The 19,991-nt window shown below is 39.7% G+C and overlaps 1 protein-coding gene across 1 annotated transcript in view; it reads left to right on the forward strand.

Moving 5' to 3' along the window:
* The window catches only part of ST18 (ST18 C2H2C-type zinc finger transcription factor), a 187,653-nt gene that overhangs the window by 154,653 nt on the left and 13,009 nt on the right, over positions 1–19,991 (forward strand). Inside the window, exons 13-16 of the mRNA XM_067553783.1 lie at positions 7,230–7,475; positions 11,008–11,123; positions 16,010–16,072; positions 16,681–16,749. Of these exons, the coding sequence (XP_067409884.1) occupies positions 7,230–7,475; positions 11,008–11,123; positions 16,010–16,072; positions 16,681–16,749 (494 nt within the window). The remainder of the gene's footprint in view (positions 1–7,229; positions 7,476–11,007; positions 11,124–16,009; positions 16,073–16,680; positions 16,750–19,991) is intronic.

Below are 19,991 nucleotides of genomic sequence, written 5' to 3' on the forward strand. Positions count from 1 at the left end.
TTCAGTGTGAGTGGCTTAATTTGGGCCTATGTAGTACTAGATCTCTGGGCCCTGCCCCTCCATCCTATTATTATACAAAAATAATAAATAAAGCAGTGTAGACAGCACCACTGCAGATCAAAGCTCCATGACTTGCAAGAGTGCTTACCTCTTGCATGGCTTTCAAGTATTGTCCCACCACTGCACAATGGCATACCTTGCTGATGTGAGTGATATGGGTGGATGTATCTTTATTAGAGCTGTTGCATTCAGATTCCTCTCTGTCTGCAGAGGCAGCAGTGGATTTCTTCTCAAAGACTAGCTGAAACTGCGCAAATCCGTAAAAATATCTGAATAGTTCATTTTCACAAAAATAGTTTCCCAGCGCTGTTTCTGTTTATTTCATATCTGCCAAATTTTGCATCTTGGTTTCTAATATTGTTCATTTCTTAGTAAGCATTTGCACTTTTGCCCTCAAAATGGGTCATTTTTCACTAAAAAATATCTGATACTTAAGCAGAAAAATTACATTGTTTTTTTAAAAAACATAGCAAGTTTCAATTTTTCAGTGAATTTGAAATATTTTCAACTATGTTGGAAAAACTTCCTGCATTTCTAAGTTTCAGGTTCAATGGAAGGTGTGTAGCCTGATCTAAATAAAGGGGGCAGGGGGGAAATCACATTTTACTTTTAGAAGTGCTCTTGGCCAGAAAAATGGCACCATGACAATTTGTTCACAGTGCTGATCTACCGTATATAATTATAAAAATTATCTCGTGATGGACTGGGATTACTTTTAGTCCAAATTAAATTGGATTCCAAGTTCCCTCAATTAATTTGCAAACAACTGCATACAAAATATAGACACTACCCTTGAAACCTTTACAATGTTGTTTTTGAAAATAGGTGCTATCACTGCTATATTCACAGGGCAGGAGCTGGATTCTTTCAGGTATAGTCACTTGGGATTCTGCTAAACTGGGTCCCCGAAATAGAAATGATACAGATACAGTCCTCAACCCAAACAAAAGAATCAGGCATTGAATCACAGTCTCTCAGCATAATTGTCTGCACAGAGGGCCCAGTCCAACTCCCACTGAAGCAAACAAAAGGACTCCACTGGAAGCTGGATTGGGCCCATATTCTCTAGCACAGCATAAGTACATGTACCAGGTCCTGTCAGAATTTTTTTCCATTTTACAACCCTCACAACTCACTAACCACTCACAGAGGTAGAAGTTAGCAGTAGAGTCTATCTTTATCCTCATCATTGAGGCTTGCCAAGCTTTCTGTTGAATGTTTTGGTGTTTTTCCCACCTGTTTAGACAAAATGGCATATGCACACAGTGCCTTGAAAGAAAACAAAAAATGCCATTTGTTTGAAATGTTTGAAGTTCAAATTCTGTTTCTTTAACAAAACCTGAAAACACAAACTGTCATCTGTCCATTCTTGGATATTGATGAAGAGGATGATGATGATTGATGATGGCTGCATCAGTTATGTAGATAATGCAGTTGATAGACAGCATGCTAACCAGACAAGCCCTACCCCAAACATTTTAAAATCTAAATACAGAACAATCTGCTTGCAGAACAAAACTAATGGCTAGCTCTAGCTGTTGCACTGTTCCACTATTGTATCATCACAATGTTCTTCGCTTTCTTTATTTACTCTATAAGTTGCTCAGAGCAGGGACTGTGTCTTTTTTGTGTCTCAAAAAGTGTCAAGCCTAGCATAAGATCCTGACCTTGCAAACATTTACACCCACGCTTAACTTTAAGCACCTGCATATTCCAGATTACTTCTGTGGACGAACTTGCATGCTTGAAGTTAAAGCATGTGTGTAAGTCTTTGCAGAATAAGGGGCCAAAGGCTTAAAAATGTATAATAATTGTTAGCAACCCTTTCCCACCCAGCATAACGCTTAAAGAATTCATTATAATTTTATAGATATTACTGGTTCCAGAGATATTTCTTTATTGAAAATGAAGAGCATTTTTAGAATTAGTAATATGTCTAGAACCAGACTGAGCTTTTCAAGTGCATCAATCGCACAGTGGGAAAACAAAATAACAGGTGATTTTCTTTCTCTGGACATTAATATCAAGTGCCAGTCAAAGAATGGATAGAAACCCCTAAATGTTACTGTAGACCTAAGACCCCAGTTCTGCAATGAGATTCATGTGGACATAATGATATGCCATGCTGATCAAACAGTAGGGTAAAGGCTTAACATGTACTTGTTACTTAAGAGACATTGAAGAATATTAAATATTGTGAGTTACCAAATGAGTCAACAAACACAATAAAAAAGCAAGGAATAAATCCATCACACAGGTGCCATACCTTTTTCATGTTGTAGATAAATGTAGTTCTGTTTCAATTGTTAATAGCAATACTTCATAATTTACTAGGAAATGTTCTGTAATATATTTTACAAAATAAAGAAGTTGTATTGTGAGACCTCATGACAAAGCTTAGCTATTAAATCTTTGCTGTGAAGTGGCTAAAGATCATTATTAATTTTTGTGTACAAATGATGTGGTATTCATATTAGAGAAACACTTCTGCTGTGTCTGTTTTACTGCACAGATCCTAGGGAAAAAGGGAAATCTGTTTTAGTCATTTTTCTCTCATTTTTCATTCTAAACTCCTTTTTCCAGCTGCTTATCAGACCTGTGGGGGTGATTATACTCTCATTGACATCAGAGTAAATCAGGAGTAGTTTGAATGCCATTAGCATGTTTCTCTTCTCACACTGGTTTTGCACTGGTTTCAACTCCATTATCTTCTGATCAGGCCCTTTAGAGTTACACCAGTATAAAAACTGATTTAATATAGGGAAGAATCAGGAACTTGATGTATTTTATACTTTTATACATTGGCCAGATGTATTTTATACTTCTATAGTTTATATACTTCTGTTATTAGGCTAAGAACTTGTACATTTTACATTGCTACGGTGGACATCCTTGAAAGGTGTCATGGAATAAAACCAAACACAGGCCTGCTCCAGTGCTTGTTAATTTCAATAGGACCTAAATTGGGTCTTTACTGAGCTCAATACTGCTCTTAGAAGGAGAACCATACATTACAAGTCAAATATATGTTCCTTCAATTTTTATTTCATAGCTGGAGTCTAACAAAAACTTTTGGCATTATTGTCTCGTTAATTCCCCTTTCAAATAAATATTGGGGAAATAAGTGAAAGAGACATATTGAGAAGAAGGTGGGATGAGACTAGGAAAGAAAATTGGAATGGTCTTTGTGACCATCCTTTGTTCCTCTGCCATTTGGAGCAATGAATGCAGCAAAGTGGTACCTTTTTATACTCTTTTGAATAAAAAGCCATGCTGTAAATGTGTGATCCATCCGACTATGAGCAAAAGGGAATATTTTTCCATGACTATATCTAATAGTTATGTGCATCTGCGAGATCACTTAAACCCCATCTGTACACTGGTTCACAAATGCGTAGAACCCATGCTTTTGCTCGTTGGACTTCGGAGCGTGTTGCACAACCCAAAATCTATGTGAATTTTGGGAAAGCACTGGAAAATCTCCTAATAGTCACATCTGAAAATGTTCTTTCCTTCAATCAAACCTCATTGGTGCAGCAAATGCTGCCTTATTTCCAGTGATGATATATGTTTTCTGACATTTTGCAATCTGCAATTTAATTTGGGAGGACTATGATTGTTTTTGTTCAATTTTGTTGTTGTTGTTGCCTTCAGAATAGTTGATATTTTGTCAGTGACAGAGAATCTGCACTATTTATGGGTTTTTGCACTATAAAAGTACTGCAGCCTAGTCGCATGGCTTCTTTTCCTAAGCCATCTGTCACAGAGGTCTGGGATTTTATGTGAATATTGGTTGTGCAGACTTAACTCAAGTTTTTTTATTATGAAAAATGTCAGCAACTACAATATTTAGCATTTTACTTTACATTGGTCATTAAACTTGATTACTGAAGCTCTGTTCATTGCTATAGTTACAGATCAACTCTGAAGCCAAAAAACACTGGGCAATCATGGCAAAGCTATGTTGTCTGATCCTGCAGAGTGTACTTGGCACTGATATAGTTAATATCTTGGATTTTTGTAACTAAGGTTTATTAATGCTGGTATAAAAATGTATTTGATATTATACAGATGGCATAAGATGTTGTGGTTACTAAGTTATTATCCAGGATAAGCTGTACTGTCAAATTCAGGGCTTAAAACTATCACAGGAGATTAAACTATTTACTAAAAAGGGGCAGAAAGATATAACCAAAGCATCTTAGTATGAGCATAGAAGAAGTGTATTTACTTCCCATAAATATAATAATTCATATCTCTCTCTAAGCTGCGTGATTGAAAATTTGAACTTTGTCTTGCAAGAGAAACAAATACAAAGCGGTGCCTTTGAGTTTCTAACTTGTGCACAAGCGGCTAGCATAGTAGTCTTGGAACTAGGCTAGTGTCTCTCTGAAGCTTGTAGCTGCTCAATGGAGTGAGGGGCACCAAAGCAAGAGTTGATCATTAAGTTCTTCATTTCCAACATTGACTAGTGACTTTGTATATTTTGGTCTCAGGTGCCTAACTTGAGACACCTTATAGAAGCCTAATTTTCAGAATGCGGGTTCTCAATAGTTCTGAAGATTGGTTCCCTTTCATGTGTCTCAAGCTGGGCACCCAAAAATTGACCCAACTAAAATCACTCATAACTGGCTACCACCTACTTTCGCAGCCTGCCAACAAATAAGATTTAGGAAACTGCTTTCCTTTACTGAAGAAAGTCTAGAGAGGTTACCTGAAGGGCAATACTAACTCTGAATTGCTGGATGGTCTTTAAATGCTTACGAGAAACAGGAAGTTGATAATCATGTTACCAAAATAATCTTTGGCCTCCTTCAGTAAAATGACATTACTGCTGCTGGTACCAGGATCTTAAATGGATCACAGTGTGGAAGTCACCTTGTGATTAAATGGACATTGTGATTTCATTTTATCTTTGAAAATGGTGCCATTGAAGGTTTAGTTCCTGGATGTTGCCTATGCCCCATCGAAGTCCAGCCATGGTGACATATCGTACCATCAGAACTGAAGTATTCCATTGTATTCGATGTGAACCGCTTTTGAGGAAATGACTGTCTCTTACTATATAGCTATACAGTACCTAGCACATTTGGGCCCCAAGCTCTAACTGGGGCTTCTGGGGCCTTCTGCAATACAAATAATAAAATAATAATAATGGGAACATATAGTGTCAGCTGCAGACATATCTGTACTTACTACCTGATAAGTCATCTTTACTCTGATGTCAGCCCAGAACCACAAAGCAAGTGCGGGTCTAGGGAATCTATGCAAGAAGACTACATAGGTCTCTGCTCCTCTGGAAGCCAGACACCCATACTCACAGCCTGAAACCAGATTCCCCTTCCATGTTCCCATATGACTAATAAGTATGAGCTGTGGCAGAAGCTGACTCTCCGACTTGGCTCCCACCCACACACATATAGCATTGCTCCTTGCTTTGAGAGTTGTCCTTTGGCCCCACCTGATGGCTTTTTAGTCCATGTAGAGAGGACGAGGCTCCCCAGAGGGAGTGGAAACCCCACAAACCAGTGACAGGCAGATGGTTTGCAATTTCTTAAATAAGGTTGTAGACAGGCAAGACGTGTGGGCGGTGTGTTTTCAGAGGTGAGGAAACCCAGCAGGCAAGGAGAGAGCTGAATTGTTACTTCATATACTGATAAAACCTAAGGTCAGCCTTGCCCAAATCACATAGTATTTAAGATGTATCTTTGTGGCCTCTGCTCACTGAGTCCCACTTTAAGGACACAATTGTCAGACCAAGAATTCTGTCTGATATTTTCCTTTTATGGTCAGTTTGTGGAAGGAGAGGGTGAGGGAACAAGGAGCTTTCTCTTCCCTGTGCTCATGAGAGACGCAGTAGCAGTCCCTGCACCTTTGGGTGTACAGGAACTGCTACCAGAGCTCAGGCTGACTTAAAGAGAGAGGGAAGGGCAAGGATGAGGCCTGCTATGGCATGCACACACCTACGTACCAGCCAGCAGAACTAACCCATTGACTCTAAGGAATGGTGTAGTCGATGCATCCCCGATCCATGCCGGAGATTAGACTCACAAACTTTAAGGTGAGAAGGGACCATTGTTATCATCTAGTCTGACCTCCTGCACAATGCAGGCCACAGAACCTCACCCACCCACTCCTGTAATAGACCCTTAACCTATGACTGAGTTATTGAAGTCCTCAAATCATGGTTTAAAGACTTCAAGGTACATAGGATACACCAGCAAGAGACCCGTGCCCCATGCGCCAGAGGAGGGTGAAAAACCCCCAGGGCCTCTACCAATCTGCCCTGGGAGAAAATTCCTTCCTGACCCCAAACATGATGATCAGCTAAACCCTGAGCAGGTGGGCGAGATTCACCAGCCAGAGACCCAGAAAGAATTCTCTGTAGTAATTCAGAACCCATCCCATCACCGGCCAATGGGCATATTTACTGCTAGTAGTCAAAGATCAGTTAATTGAGGAGAAATTGTACATGGTACCTCCTGGAGCACCCCCTGTGCCAGTGTGGCTCTACTCTGCTCCCATTGCAGGTCTGTGCCTTTATGGCACAATATGGCCCTTGTTTTGTAGTAAATCTTTTTAAACAGAGTCTTTCCAAGTCAAACTCTGATTAAGGCAATATGTTATTTTCAATCATGTATGAAACACCAGTGAAATATTCTCCTCCTGCATCTGTTTTAGCATATTTCTTCCCTCCTTCCTCCTCCCTCCAGATGTTGTAATATTTCCAGGGTGTGTGTGTGGAGGGGGGGGATGATGGTGGAAATGTAATAATGCAGTTGATGAACTAAGCGGTGCATTAATGCTTTTAACTGTGAATTGGGGTCAGAGTTCTCTCTAAGAGTAAAAAGATCAAGAAGATTTTAAGCTAAACTTTTTTTAAATAAACTCAGATTTAGTGTGTATAGTTTACATTTTAGAAGCATCTTATTTAAATGCTACTTACTATGTTTAAGCTCAGAAGCATGGAGAGCATTACCGAGGTTACACTTAAGTCTGCCTAAGAATTAAAACATTAACTGATGTAAATCGAAAAGCTGATTTTAGTCTCAGATACATTTAAATAAAAGCGTGCATTTACAATTATCCGTTAAAAGCACCATGTGCCTATGCTGCAGCCTCAAACTGTTCACTGTCTAAACATTTATCTGTTTCCTGTTGTATACCAGGGAGCTGAGATCGAAGTGGATGAAAATGGCACTCTGGATTTGAGCATGAAAAAGAACCGAAACCAGGACAAGGTTATGCCTCTAACTTCTTCCAATGCAGCACTTCCCACTCCTTCCTCTTCTCCCTTCAAAACAAGCAGCATTCTGGTGAATGCAGCCTTCTACCAGGCTCTCTGTGAACAGGAGGGCTGGGATACACCAATCAACTATAGCAAGACACATGGCAGGAAAGAGGAAGAGAAAGAGGTATATTTTCAGCTCTCAGTTAGAGAAGTTTAAGAACTAACACTAAGGCCTTCTGTTTCAAAAGTGGCCTCTAATCTTGGTGCTGAATGGCCAGCTTGGGACATCATGGCCTCAATATTCAAAAGTGACTAATGATTTGGAGTACCCAATCTGATCCAGCTTAACAAAGACTGATTTGCAGAATGTGGGTGCTCAGCAGTTTGGGAAAATCAGGCCAACTTTAATGGCGTCTCAAATAGAGCACAAAAAATCATTAGTCGCTTTTGAAAATCTTGGTCCTAAGGCCTTACTTTTCGACGTGCTGAGCTCTTGCAGCAACCGTTCATTTCAATTGGAATAATGGGTGCATGCAATCTCTCAAACTGGGTAAACTCAGGCATCTAAAATTAGAACCTATTTTTGAAAATGTATCCTTGCTCTCAAATGGTTGGAGGGTCATCACCTAATCTTTTTAAAAATGTCAAAGTAACTTTATAATTTTGAAGTGTAATGTAATTCTTCCGAGCAATTTTATTACTTTGTATTTCCAGACATCGCTGTGTTTGGGTGTGTAAATACAGGCATGGAATCCTGCCTGCTGTAATAGCCTATAATAATTTTTCACTGGACAAAGTATTATCATTTTTTGGATACATTTCAGGTGTGCATTGCTCATGTCATCTTATTACGTGTCCCAAGATCCAGATAGCAGTGTGAGATTAAAATTCCATAACTGCAAACTCACCATGTATTGCTGTAATTAGGGGATGTCAATTGAAATAAACAACCAAAAAATACAAAATCCTAAATAAATCACACCAGACTAACTCCTCCCCATCCCTCTCAAATGCAGCTTAAAAGAGCATAAATATGCAAATGTGACTTATCTTTTCACCCTGTAACACAGACCCAAAAGTTACAAGTTTTGAAAATGGAGCTGTGGGCACATACACACTCTGACAGAAATGAGACAAATATTTACATTAAGTAACTCTCCACCCCATCAGTACTAATCTTCTAGATTACAATTTGTATCTGATAATTTTCTTGCTTTGTGTGTCTGTGTCTGTTCTGCCCCTTTTATTTTATTTTTAATGTATGTTGGCAGCATACTGTCCTTTGATTTTCTTATTTCTTTCTGTCTTTTTTGTCTACACATTTCTTTTGAACTTCACTGCTGGAATAGGGTGCAGAGGAGTTTTGGTTGGATTTGTTATCATGCTGAAGGATATGCACAGGCAGCTAACTAAATGAAATCTTGGTAAATAGATGGGTCTGAATTTCAGAGTTCTGTTCCAGACCTAAATTTTCCCATAGTTCAGGCATGTTCAGATCTGGAGTTTTTGTTCAGGATCGAATATACGGCCATCCTATTTGTATTTATATGGCGTAGAATAATAGCACTTTAGCATTGTAGTTATTATGGAAGTGGTTTTTTTTCCTGAATTATTATGATTGGCGAACTTTAATAAAGTAACATATTCAACAGTTACGAGTCTGGAAATACAATTTTTATTTAGAAAAGATAAACAGTGGCTGGAGAAGGGTTTACATTATCTACTGAGTAAGATAACCAGATTCTTCCCTGCAATATGGCCACTTTGTGCTGCATTGCAGGCAGGTATATCCAGCCTTGAGAAAATTATCTCACTGACAGGGGATCCACTGCTATTGCAGACCTGGCAAAGAGGATCTGAGGCCACTCCTCCTCCCTGCTGCCAGTGTAGCATAGACAAGGGATTGTGGCTAGAGGAAAGAGAGCACGGACAGAATACCTCGAAGCCACACAGTTCCCCGACTTCAGTTTTAGTCAATTGGGGTGCGGGGACTGGCCCCACGCACAGCACCAGCAGCATCAGTGACATCACTGAGGAGGCCCCAAAACTGAGCCTAATGCCATCTTTGCACCCCAACCTTAATGATCTCCACTGTGCGCAGTTCGTCCCTGATCAGAGATCTGGTCCAAGACCTCTCCTCTGAGCACTTCTGCTCCCAGAGAACATTGACGTGGCCAGCGGTCTCAGGGCCAATGGCTCTGTTTTTCAAGTCGAAGGCTGGCAGTTATCCCCGTGCAAAGCAAATGAATGATAATATCTATTTCTAATTCATTGTTATCTGGTTCATATGCACAACAGTTGCTTAATTTTGGTGGTAATTTCCAGAAAATATTGTCTCTCTCTATCTCAGCAAAATAGCCTGTCCAGATGCCCCCTAAAAAAAAAATCCTGAATCTGGAAAAAGCTCAAAATCTCTCTAAAAAGGAAAGCACTGAGAAATAACCAGAGCCGTCAGTTTAGTTCAACTGTCAGTTCTCCAAAGATTTCAGGGCTTAAAAATGTTAAAAGTGCCAGATGCTATTATCTCTTATTCATGTTACCATTACGTTCTGGTCTTTGCTGAAATCAATATAAACTTCCATCTGTATATTAATGGAATTTCATTGCTCGCTTTCTTTCTTTTGTGTGTGCACGTGAATACACACACACACTCTTTGTAGAAAATGGACCTATTGTATTGGTTCCGATTTTTTTTTTAAATCTAGTATGCTTTAGAATCCTAATAACATTTAATTCTAACTCTACTGTCTTCAAATAGGAAAAGACAATTATACAGGTTTGCAATGAATTAGCTGAGATAAGTATCCACCCTTTCTCTCTTAACATAATTGAAAAAGAGGGATGGGTGGGGGGAGTTTCCTTGACCCATGCTACACTCAGTCACTCAGTAAAGATGAAATCCACTAGAGGAGTGCACAGCCCTGGTAACCAGTCTACGTGCTCAGCCCTATGTGTGTGAAGCCAGGGGAAGAATTCTCAGCTCCAACCTGCAGTAGTGGCTTGCAGCTGCTAATCCAGGGTATGGGCCGGATTAACTACACAGAGACCAACGGCCAGCCCATCCATGTATTTATGGCCGGTGGATCTGCATGGTCAGGGACCAGCTGGCTATGAACATAGCCCAGTTTGCCTCCTCCAGCCTCTCCTGGCATGCAAGGAGCTTCAGTATCCTTCTGCATGGCCCCTTTGCATCAAACCTCCCTTCTGTTTACTAATGCAATATCTAACTTCTCCTGTCCTCAAGATTTCATGCTGCTTGAATAATAACAATATCCCCAAATTATTAAGGAAATTATTGGTGTAAATGTTTGTCTCTGTCCTTCCTCAGAAATTCCTCTAGAGACTATTAACAGGGAAAGAGATTTTTATTAACCTCAATTAGTGCCTTTTTCATGCTATGTGCTTCCCTTCAAAACATGTTTTTCTTTTGCAAAGGATCCCAGGCCAAACACTTATTTACAATGGAATTAAGATTGTAAGAAAGAACCTGTTAATGTTAATATAAAAAAGCATTATTAAAATACTGTAATTATTACATTGCAATGCAGGAAATTCACAGCTAGTGTTTAAAAAACCCAAATGTTTGAAAGTCAGAAAATTCAAACCAGTGCCAATGCTAGCTGTAAGCAGCAATTGCTTAGTCAAAAGATTGGTTGAATATAAGAAAGACAAGGAAGAGAGAAATCCCTTGGTTACATTCTTATCTGATATTTCAGAAAGATCCATTGAGCTCCCCAGAAAACCTGGAGGAAAAAAAGTATCCAGGAGATGTCTCCATACCGAGTCCAAAACCCAAGCTCCATGCAAGAGATCTCAAAAAGGAACTCATCACGTAAGTCACAAAAAATGGCATGTTTTCCTTTCTTTTCCTCTGTGGAAATTAAAGACGCTAAGCACAGTCCGTGAGTCAGCTGCTTTGAAGGAGCTGTGCAGGGGGATTCTGCACCCACTGCCTCCTGCAGATGAGTGTACCATTGTAGCTCTGTGGGGCTGGACAGCAGTGAAGTTTATAGCCAAGGCAAGTCAGGAGAGATCCGTGGGCCTTGCTGGAGAATTCATGACTAAATAGGTCTACTGTCTATCCTGCTTCTCATGCACAGAGATAATGAAAGGGCAGAAGCCACTACTAATAATAGTTGCAGAGTGGCTGTTCTGGGATTCCTCTTACTGTTCTGGAAAACAGATTTTATTCCCCTCAGTCCTCTATGGGGATCCCACGCAGTGATTTTGTGTAGGAATCCAGAGCGTAGCTCTAGCATTTAAAAGAAGCAGAGCTGATAAAAAATAGAGAACATAAAAACAAACAACTCACTAAGGACTCAATCCTGCCTATTTGCAGAGAATCGTGTGCAAACTCAGAAAAGATTCATAGCTAAAGACAATGAGGTTACCACACATAGTGAACAATGATGTCCATGTCAGTATGGTATGTAGCTGTCACCATGAGTGTAGTTCTAAGATGCATGCTGCTCTTCTAAGGGGTAATGGAAAATCAGCATCTATATCTATATGTTACATTATGTGCATATTACCTGATGTAGAGTTCTCAAGCAGGGAGGAAAATAGCTTCAGATTCATTTAGTTCAAGGACTAAATCAAGAGTCTGAAATTCCTTTGTATGAGAATACACAGACTGATGATAAATCCAAACTGCTTTTGATCAAAGGATCATTCTTGAAAGAAACCTCAACAATAAAAAACAGGAGTTAGGGCTTATTAAATGCTGGTGCTGAATGCAAGACGAGTATCATTGACTGTAAAAAAATGGCCATTGAGCAGCATTGTCCACAGATACAGTCCACGTACTCCAGATGTTGACCAACATAATGTGCTTGATGTGTGGGCACAGTTTTTGCATTGCCCAAAATAGAAAAAAAAATCGTCTCTGCCTTGTCCATGACATAGTAATTAACTGTCTGCTGTACCCAGCTCCCAAATATACAGGGATGATTCTCTTCTCACTTACACTGGTATTAACACAGTAGAAGCTCCACTGAAGTCTGTGATGTTACACCAGTGTAAAATATGTGTGAGTGGACAATCAGGTGCACGGTCTCCTTTATTTCTGCAAGACAGCCTGTCTCTTAGAGCTGGACCCACAAATGAACGTGAGGTATCTGCCTCATCGTCATTTCCTTTCTGTAACAGCTGCATGTCCTTGTTGTTAGTATTTGTTATGCAGTAACAGTAGGCTCTGCACTGTACTGAACACAGATGAAGAAACAGTCCTTGTTCAAGGTGTTTATACTGTAAACAGACTGTTCCCTTATTTGCACAGTTTAAATTAGAATATGTCTCATTTCCTTTTTAAAAAAAAAGATTTAAACTAAGAAAATGAAGTCGCTTTTGGGCATTAACACAGGCTATTAGGCCATTTTGTTATCTGATAAAGCAACACAGTTGCAGAAGCATATAGAATAACACAACAGAGTCACTTGGCTCCTACCTTTGGGAGGCAAATAAAAACCAAAACCAACAGTGGCTTATACTGATTTGCCTCAAGTGGCCAAGAACAAAGCAGCATATGTGCTGATTAAGAAAGTTATTTTATAACTCAGTTTGATCAGCATGAGAAGAATTAGATCTGAGACCTTCCGAGCAGGCAGATTATTTAAATGATTGAATAGAGGTCATGTTATTCAGCAGTTTGTTTACATGTGTACTGCCAGTAGCCAGTTTGCATACACAAGCCAAGGTTTTCAGAAATGACTAGTGATTTTGGGTGCCCAGCTTGAAAATCCCTAGTGGGGCCATGTTTTCAGAAAAAGCTGATTACCCACCTTCTGAAAATTAGGCCCTTTTCAACAGTCTCTGGTTGGGCCCCCAAGATCACTAATCATGTCTTAAAATCCTGACCATGCTCCTTGAAAAATCTTTGGATTCACATCAAAACACTGTCAACATCTAAAACATTTTTTACATCCATAGATGGCTCTGTCTCTAACTTAATATTCACCTGGGACTCAGCATACATATTTCATTTCTGTTTTTCTCCCTGTCCCCCAACCCCGGTAGGCGCCTCAAGACAAAAGCAGTCTGCATCACTTACTGATGATAGTCCGTAGCTCATCACTGCAGACTCATCCACAGCTAAACTCCATGACATCAACCCTTGTCCTGCTATTTGCTTTGCAGACTCAGTGGCACTGAGTCAGTTAGACTCAATCTCTGTCTCTGGAAATTACATTTCCTAGGGGAAAACTCTGTAGAGTGATTCTTTCACCTCATGCAGTATACTCTGCATATTGGCTGCTCACCATATTATATCTGCAATTGCAGTCCATGACCTAAATGGCCTCAGGCTTGAGTTTATTTTGCCTCTTTTAAAATAACAACAAAAATTGTTGTGAATTTAATAAAAACACTAATGTCTTTTCTTTTGTGGTGTTTATTACTTTGTGATATAAGCTGATTTCCAGATGTTGATAAAAACATGATCCTCCTTTTTGTAATAACTGGGTATCCTTTCTTTACCATATTATTAGATTACTTAGAAGAACTGTATTTAGTTTTAAAACATATGCAGTGCACACAGAGTGGCAATGTATGTTGAAAATGTGCCTGTCCAGACAATTAAACAAGAAATATTTTAATACGTTGTATGAAAAATCCATAGGTGATATTGGGGACAGACAGTATTTACTGTGTGGCCACTGAGCCCAGAACATACTGAGCAATTCAGTACAAGTGGCTCCATCGTGAGGAAGTTATTATAATGACATAGGCCCTTGAAAAAAAAGAAATATACACAGATGATGATTTCCAACAGTCCCATTGGGCCATTCCAGCAACTGGGAATAGCCAAGTCACAAAATAACCACACCCATGCCCATCCTGCAAGAGGTGACATAGAGCCAGCTACATTGATTGTGCTTGGGGGGTACTCCCCTACACTGGATAACTCTGGCGGAGCACATCTGGCTAGTTTGAGACCCTGATAGAGCTAATATAAAAGATTCAGAGAGCAACAATGAATTAAGCCCCTAAGAGCCCAATTTTCAGGTACATTAGGGACCCTTTACACCACTCTGACAGCATAAAAGGCCTTAAAATTTGTGTACGTGAAATTCATCTATGGTTCTGCCCATGCTGCTTTATACTCTTGGACAATGTATAAGGACTTAAGTGTAAATGAAAATCAGGACTCAGTGAGTAAGGCCTAGTCTACACAACCAGTTAGGTCAATGTAAACTGTGTCAACCTAGCTGTGGAAGTGTCTTCACTTAAATTTGGCTCCTGCCAAAGTAAGTGTCTCTCTATGCTGATTTAATAACATCTCCCTGAGTGCCATAGAGTCACCGTCGATGTAATTAAGTTGACACAATATCAGTGTAGACACTGCATTGCTTAGGTTGATTATTACTGGCCTCCAGGAGCCATCCCATAATGCACCACACTGACAATACAATCAATACAAGCATTCCCAGTGAGGATGTGCACTGCCAACACAAGGAGCAGAGTGTGCACACACACAAGCGATTTAATAACTGTGGTGGCTGTATGCCGACGTAAGTTAGGACAACGTAATTTTGTAGTGTAGATACAGCCTAAGTCAGACTTATTTTACTCCCTTGGAGCAAGTTTTTAGTGCTTTGCCACTTACACTCACTTTACACTAAACTTGTAATTTATGATCCCCCTACTAGGGCCATCAGCAAGGATTAAATTCAAGATGTGGCATTACAACACACACCTATACAATTTGACTTGAGGAAATATGTTTGTTAGCCGGTAGAAGCAATGGGACGTTAGGGGAGACATGGCACAATTTTTGCCAGTGTACTCCATGTACACCATCATTTTTGTTATTGCTGAATTTAGGCCAGAAGCTTCCTAGGGAATTGAACCTGTTTGCTCCAGGCTGCAGTTGGATGAATTTGGTCTGTAGTATCTGTCCTGAAAGTCACAATGACACCTAATTACATTACTGGAAGTCTTTAAATCAAGACTAGGCCCTGGTCTACACTTACCTGGAGATTCGGCGGCAGTCGATGGGAGTTACACAAACTATGCAGAGTAGCTCGCGTAACTCATCGATTGCTGTGCTTCCCTTCTGCGCGGTGTCTTCACTGCACTGCGCCGACGGAAACCGTGTTCCCGTCAACACAGCACTATGCCACTTGAGGGGGTGGTTTTACTCAGTCGACTTCCTGATCGATTGAGCGGGTCTACACTGACCCCTCAATCAATCCAGAAAGATCGATCTGACTTTGCCGCTGACTTACCCTAGATGTCTTTCTAAAAAACATGCTCTAGCTCAACCAGAAGTGATGGGTGTGATACAGGAATTACTGGGGGAGGTTCTATGACCTATTGTTATGCAGGAAGTCAGACTTAGATGTTCATAGTGGTACCTTCTGACCTTAAAATCTATGAATTGTCATAAAAAATAGCTGGCAGTAATGAAGCTACCCAGATTGCACCATGTTCTCTGGTAAATGCAAAATCTATGCAAAACATATGGTAGTTTTAGCTAACCCAGAGTCATATAAAATTGTTTTGGTTCACATGGGTTATGAAACTTTGCACAACTGTACTGTGTTCTAACCACACATGCTTAGATCAAGAGTGGTACTGTCATGATGATAATGTTGATTTTAGAAAATGTCAAATGGTGTGAAGTTGGTATGTGGTTGGTTGTTGTTTAGCAGTGAGGGGTGAGCTATATCTTCATCATGTAGAAACACTCTGACCTCTAACTGAACTTTCTATTCACAGCTGCCCAACTCCAGGATGTGATGGCAGTGGTCATGTAACAGGAAACTATGCATCGCACCGCAGGTGAGAAATGACAGAAATTCAGAACAGGAAGTAGAGCTGCTTTATGTACAGACACATTCTAATAATTTTAAATAATTTTCAGCAAATTAATGTACCCAGAAAACTCAGCCTTTTTTTTCTTCTCGTATATGAGTGTTCAAGCACTACTGGCATGAATACAGATTTCAAATTAGGTTTCCACAAACTTTAGTACATGTGGCTTTGAAGTTCTCAAATTTGCAAATACTTTTAGTGAGTGCCCCCTATTTTCCTCTCTGAGCTGGGACAATGGTCCCATGTCCTGCCTTCCCCTTTGGGTGTAGGGAGGGAGCAGTCCTTGCCTTTCCCCAACAATATGGACTACAATTCTTTATGCTGGCAACATAAAACAGTGGGAAAGCTCTTTGAACTCTAGCCAGCTCCATGCATATCTGCTTTGAGACCAGACAGAATCTGGCTTTGAGAAGTAACCTGCTCCTATCTAAAGAATGACTGCCCTGTATTGTCTAGCTCTTGTTTGCCAAAAGCAATTGTTTTGGGGGGCCATTCAGTAATTAATGTTTTTCTAGAAAAATCATTTTCTATTTTAGTGTATTGAAGAAAACATATTTCACATCTGTTTTCCGTAGTGTTTCCGGGTGCCCATTAGCCGACAAGACATTAAAATCCCTTATGGCTGCCAACTCTCAGGAGCTTAAGTAAGTAATGACAATAGAAAAAAAATATGATTGTCGTTCATCTCATATTGGCATGTTTCCCAAACTAATGCAGCTATTTATTAGGTGAGTGAATTGATCTTTGCAATATAAAGGCCAGTTCAACCCTTTGTCCCAAACTTGAAATAAATTGAAACCGAACCTTTTAAGAAAAGTGAGGTTCACTTTTCTTTGTTTTTCATGTTTTTGCACCTCTACGTTTCCATACACTAACCAGAACCTGGAGCAGATATTCCAAACGTTGAAAGAGAGGCTGTTCTGATGGTATTTCGGAGCCAGCTGGAGCCAGGAAGTACCAAAGTCTTACAAAGAATCTGATCTCACAAAATACCCAGTCTGATTTCTAGATCAAAGAGGTTAGGATAAGTATTTAGACATTTGAAAACCTAACCAAGCCAAGCCTGCAAATCTTCAGTCTTCATCCTTCAGCGCTAGATAGATACATTCAGCTTAATGTCACTGAGGCAGCCATCAAATCATATGAATCAGTGTTGCATATTTCTCACCATGAAATGACACAAAAGGGTTTTGCAGGCCCCAGGAAAAAGGCAGATATACTGGGCCTTAAGCAGACCTCAATAATCTGCACAGCTGGCCATGAGAGTCAGGAGAGGGATAGGCAGCCAATACCTAGTTAATGGAAGGTTTTGTCACCACTGTCAGCAGAAGGGAGTGAAATAAAGGATGGGGGGTGCTTTTGAGCTACATCTACACTAAAGCTAAGGGTGTGATTCCCCTGCTTGTAATGTAGATATAGCCTTTGACAGGCTTGCCAGTCCCCTTTTCTCTTTGCATCAGGTCCTGCAGTATATGGCTTGGAACATAGTGGGGGTTTGTGGGGCTGTACATCCTGCCCATATCTAGCATCATCCCCAGTCTAAATAGAGGAAAGTAAATTCTGATTATGGTATGTTTACACTGCTTTCACAGTGTTTCAAGTATAGGTGGCCAAATCCAGAAAAATCCAGGTTTTAGTTCAGGGTTTAGCTACAAAGTTTGTCAACTTCCCAAAATAAAACAATGACACTTCCAGTCATGACAATCTGATGCTGCCCTGCATTGTAAAACATACGTCATGTGACACTAGCCAAGGAAACCTGCACTCTGGGGAGGCAACGAAGGCAGTAAGACAAGGCCAGTTATGTGGGCAAGTGGTGAAAGCTCTTTCCAAAGCATAGATGTTACTGGGGTGCTGACACAGTGGCATGATATTTCAGCTTTGCAGTGTGCCGAACTCACACCCACAACATTTGACTTTAGTTTGGTTTAAATAAAGCTGTGGAAAGAGTGACAGAGAAAAGATTTTTTGTTAAATGGTGTCGATTTCCTAATCAATCGCTGATTCAACGCTTTTATCCGCTTTCCATGAACTCAGACCTGAATGGGTGTTCACACAAGCAATGTAAATGGCTGTGCTGCATGTAAACTCGCATCGTCACATGTGAACAGTGATATTTGCATACCAATGTAGATACTTTTTCACTAAAGCTTATAAAGTTTCAGTTGCGTAATAAGGAAACAGAAGCAACATGTGACCTGAGTGTGACCAGCCACACACTATGAATAATGAGTGAATCATAGATGATATTGTCAAAGTTCATGAACAACCCTTAGGCAGAAATAGGTTGCATGAAGGGTTCAGCATAGGATTTCAAATAACCAGCAAAATAGTAAAACTCAAAATTTGTTCTCAGACAATTTGAAAAGAAATAAAGGGTCCAGTAAAATTATTTGCTACACATAGATCATCCAAAACAGCGAGAGTTCTGTGTCACCTTAAAGACTAACAAATGTATTTGGGCATAAGTTTTCATGGGCAGAAACCCACTTCGTCAGATGCTAAAACAGACTAACACGGCTACTTCTCTGGAATAGATCATCCAGTTTCAGGTCTGAACAAAAATCTCATTTTTAAAATGTATATCTTTCTACAGGGTCATCTAGAAAAAAAAATAGGAAGAAGGAAGGAGAAAAATCCTAAACCCTGATCCTGAAAACACTTCTGCAGCAGTATAGCTATACTCACATCAGTATTTCCTTTCAGCTCACATGGACTACATGAGCAAAAAACCTCATACTGTGTCTACACTGCAATCAGAGGTGTGATTACATCACATTTAAGCTACACCCAAGATAACTTTGTTCTTGCTAATTCCAATAACAATAGCAGTGAAATCCTGGTATCCTGAGCAGCAGAACAAACAAGAGCCTGCCTGGGACCCTGGGTACTTACTCAAATGGCTAGCAGTGCTGTGGCAGCTTCAGTGCTATTGTTATTCAAGCTAGCTAAACCAAAGTGAGTTCAGGTATGTCTACGCATGCTGATTGCAATGTAGATATATCCTTAGATGCACAAGTATTTGCAGGATCAAGCCCCAGTGATCATCCTCATAGTTTTACATCATAGTTATACAGATGTATATGGTATCAAAAAGAATAATCAGATGCATCTATTTTTACAGTAATTTTCACATTTAATTCACAAGAATCAAGTTAAACTTTAGCCTTCTATTGTGACTCACTAAGGCAGCAAGATACCTTTTCTGATTTTCAGCTAATCTACAGTTGGCAGTGAAGAATAGATTTTAAAAGTGGTCACTTTAGTCAGAGTGAAGACATTTAAAATTAGAGGATTATTGGTACATAGAGTACTACAGAGTAGTACGGAAATACCTTACTTGGTGCCTGAGTTGATAAAGATTTACAGATTTTAAGGCCAGAGGAATCATTGTAATCATCTACTTAGACATCCCACATAACCCTGCCATGAAATTTCATCCAGTAATTCCTGCATTAAGCCTATAATTTCTGTTTGAGATAGAGCATATATTTTCAAAAGATACCCAGTCTTATTTTATTAACTTCTAGTGATGGAAAATCTACTACGTCCCTTGGTCAGTTGTTCCTGTGGTTAATTACCAATATAAGTTAGTTCTTTATCATTTTCTAAACCTGCTTGATCCCCTAACTATATTGGTTGAAATATTGATGCAGTAAAAAAATAGAATAATACACTGCTAAAACATGCAACTGTCCCTTTAAAAGAGAGTTTACAACTGTATATTTAGGTGTTTTATACAATAGCCCAGTATGCATGTACTTAGATCACTCAACCACAAAGCTTCCACTACAGGTAAGAATTTGAGACGTGTAGAGGGTTATTGAACAATGTGAATTTTCATAGTGGATCAGTAGAAGGTTACTTGGCACAGCTGTTTCTGTAA

This window comes from Emydura macquarii, unplaced genomic scaffold (genome assembly GCF_026122565.2).
Source record: "Emydura macquarii macquarii isolate MOO-44397 ecotype Brisbane River unplaced genomic scaffold, CSIRO-AGI_Emac_v2 contig_1477, whole genome shotgun sequence".
Lineage (NCBI taxonomy): Eukaryota > Metazoa > Chordata > Testudines > Chelidae > Emydura > Emydura macquarii.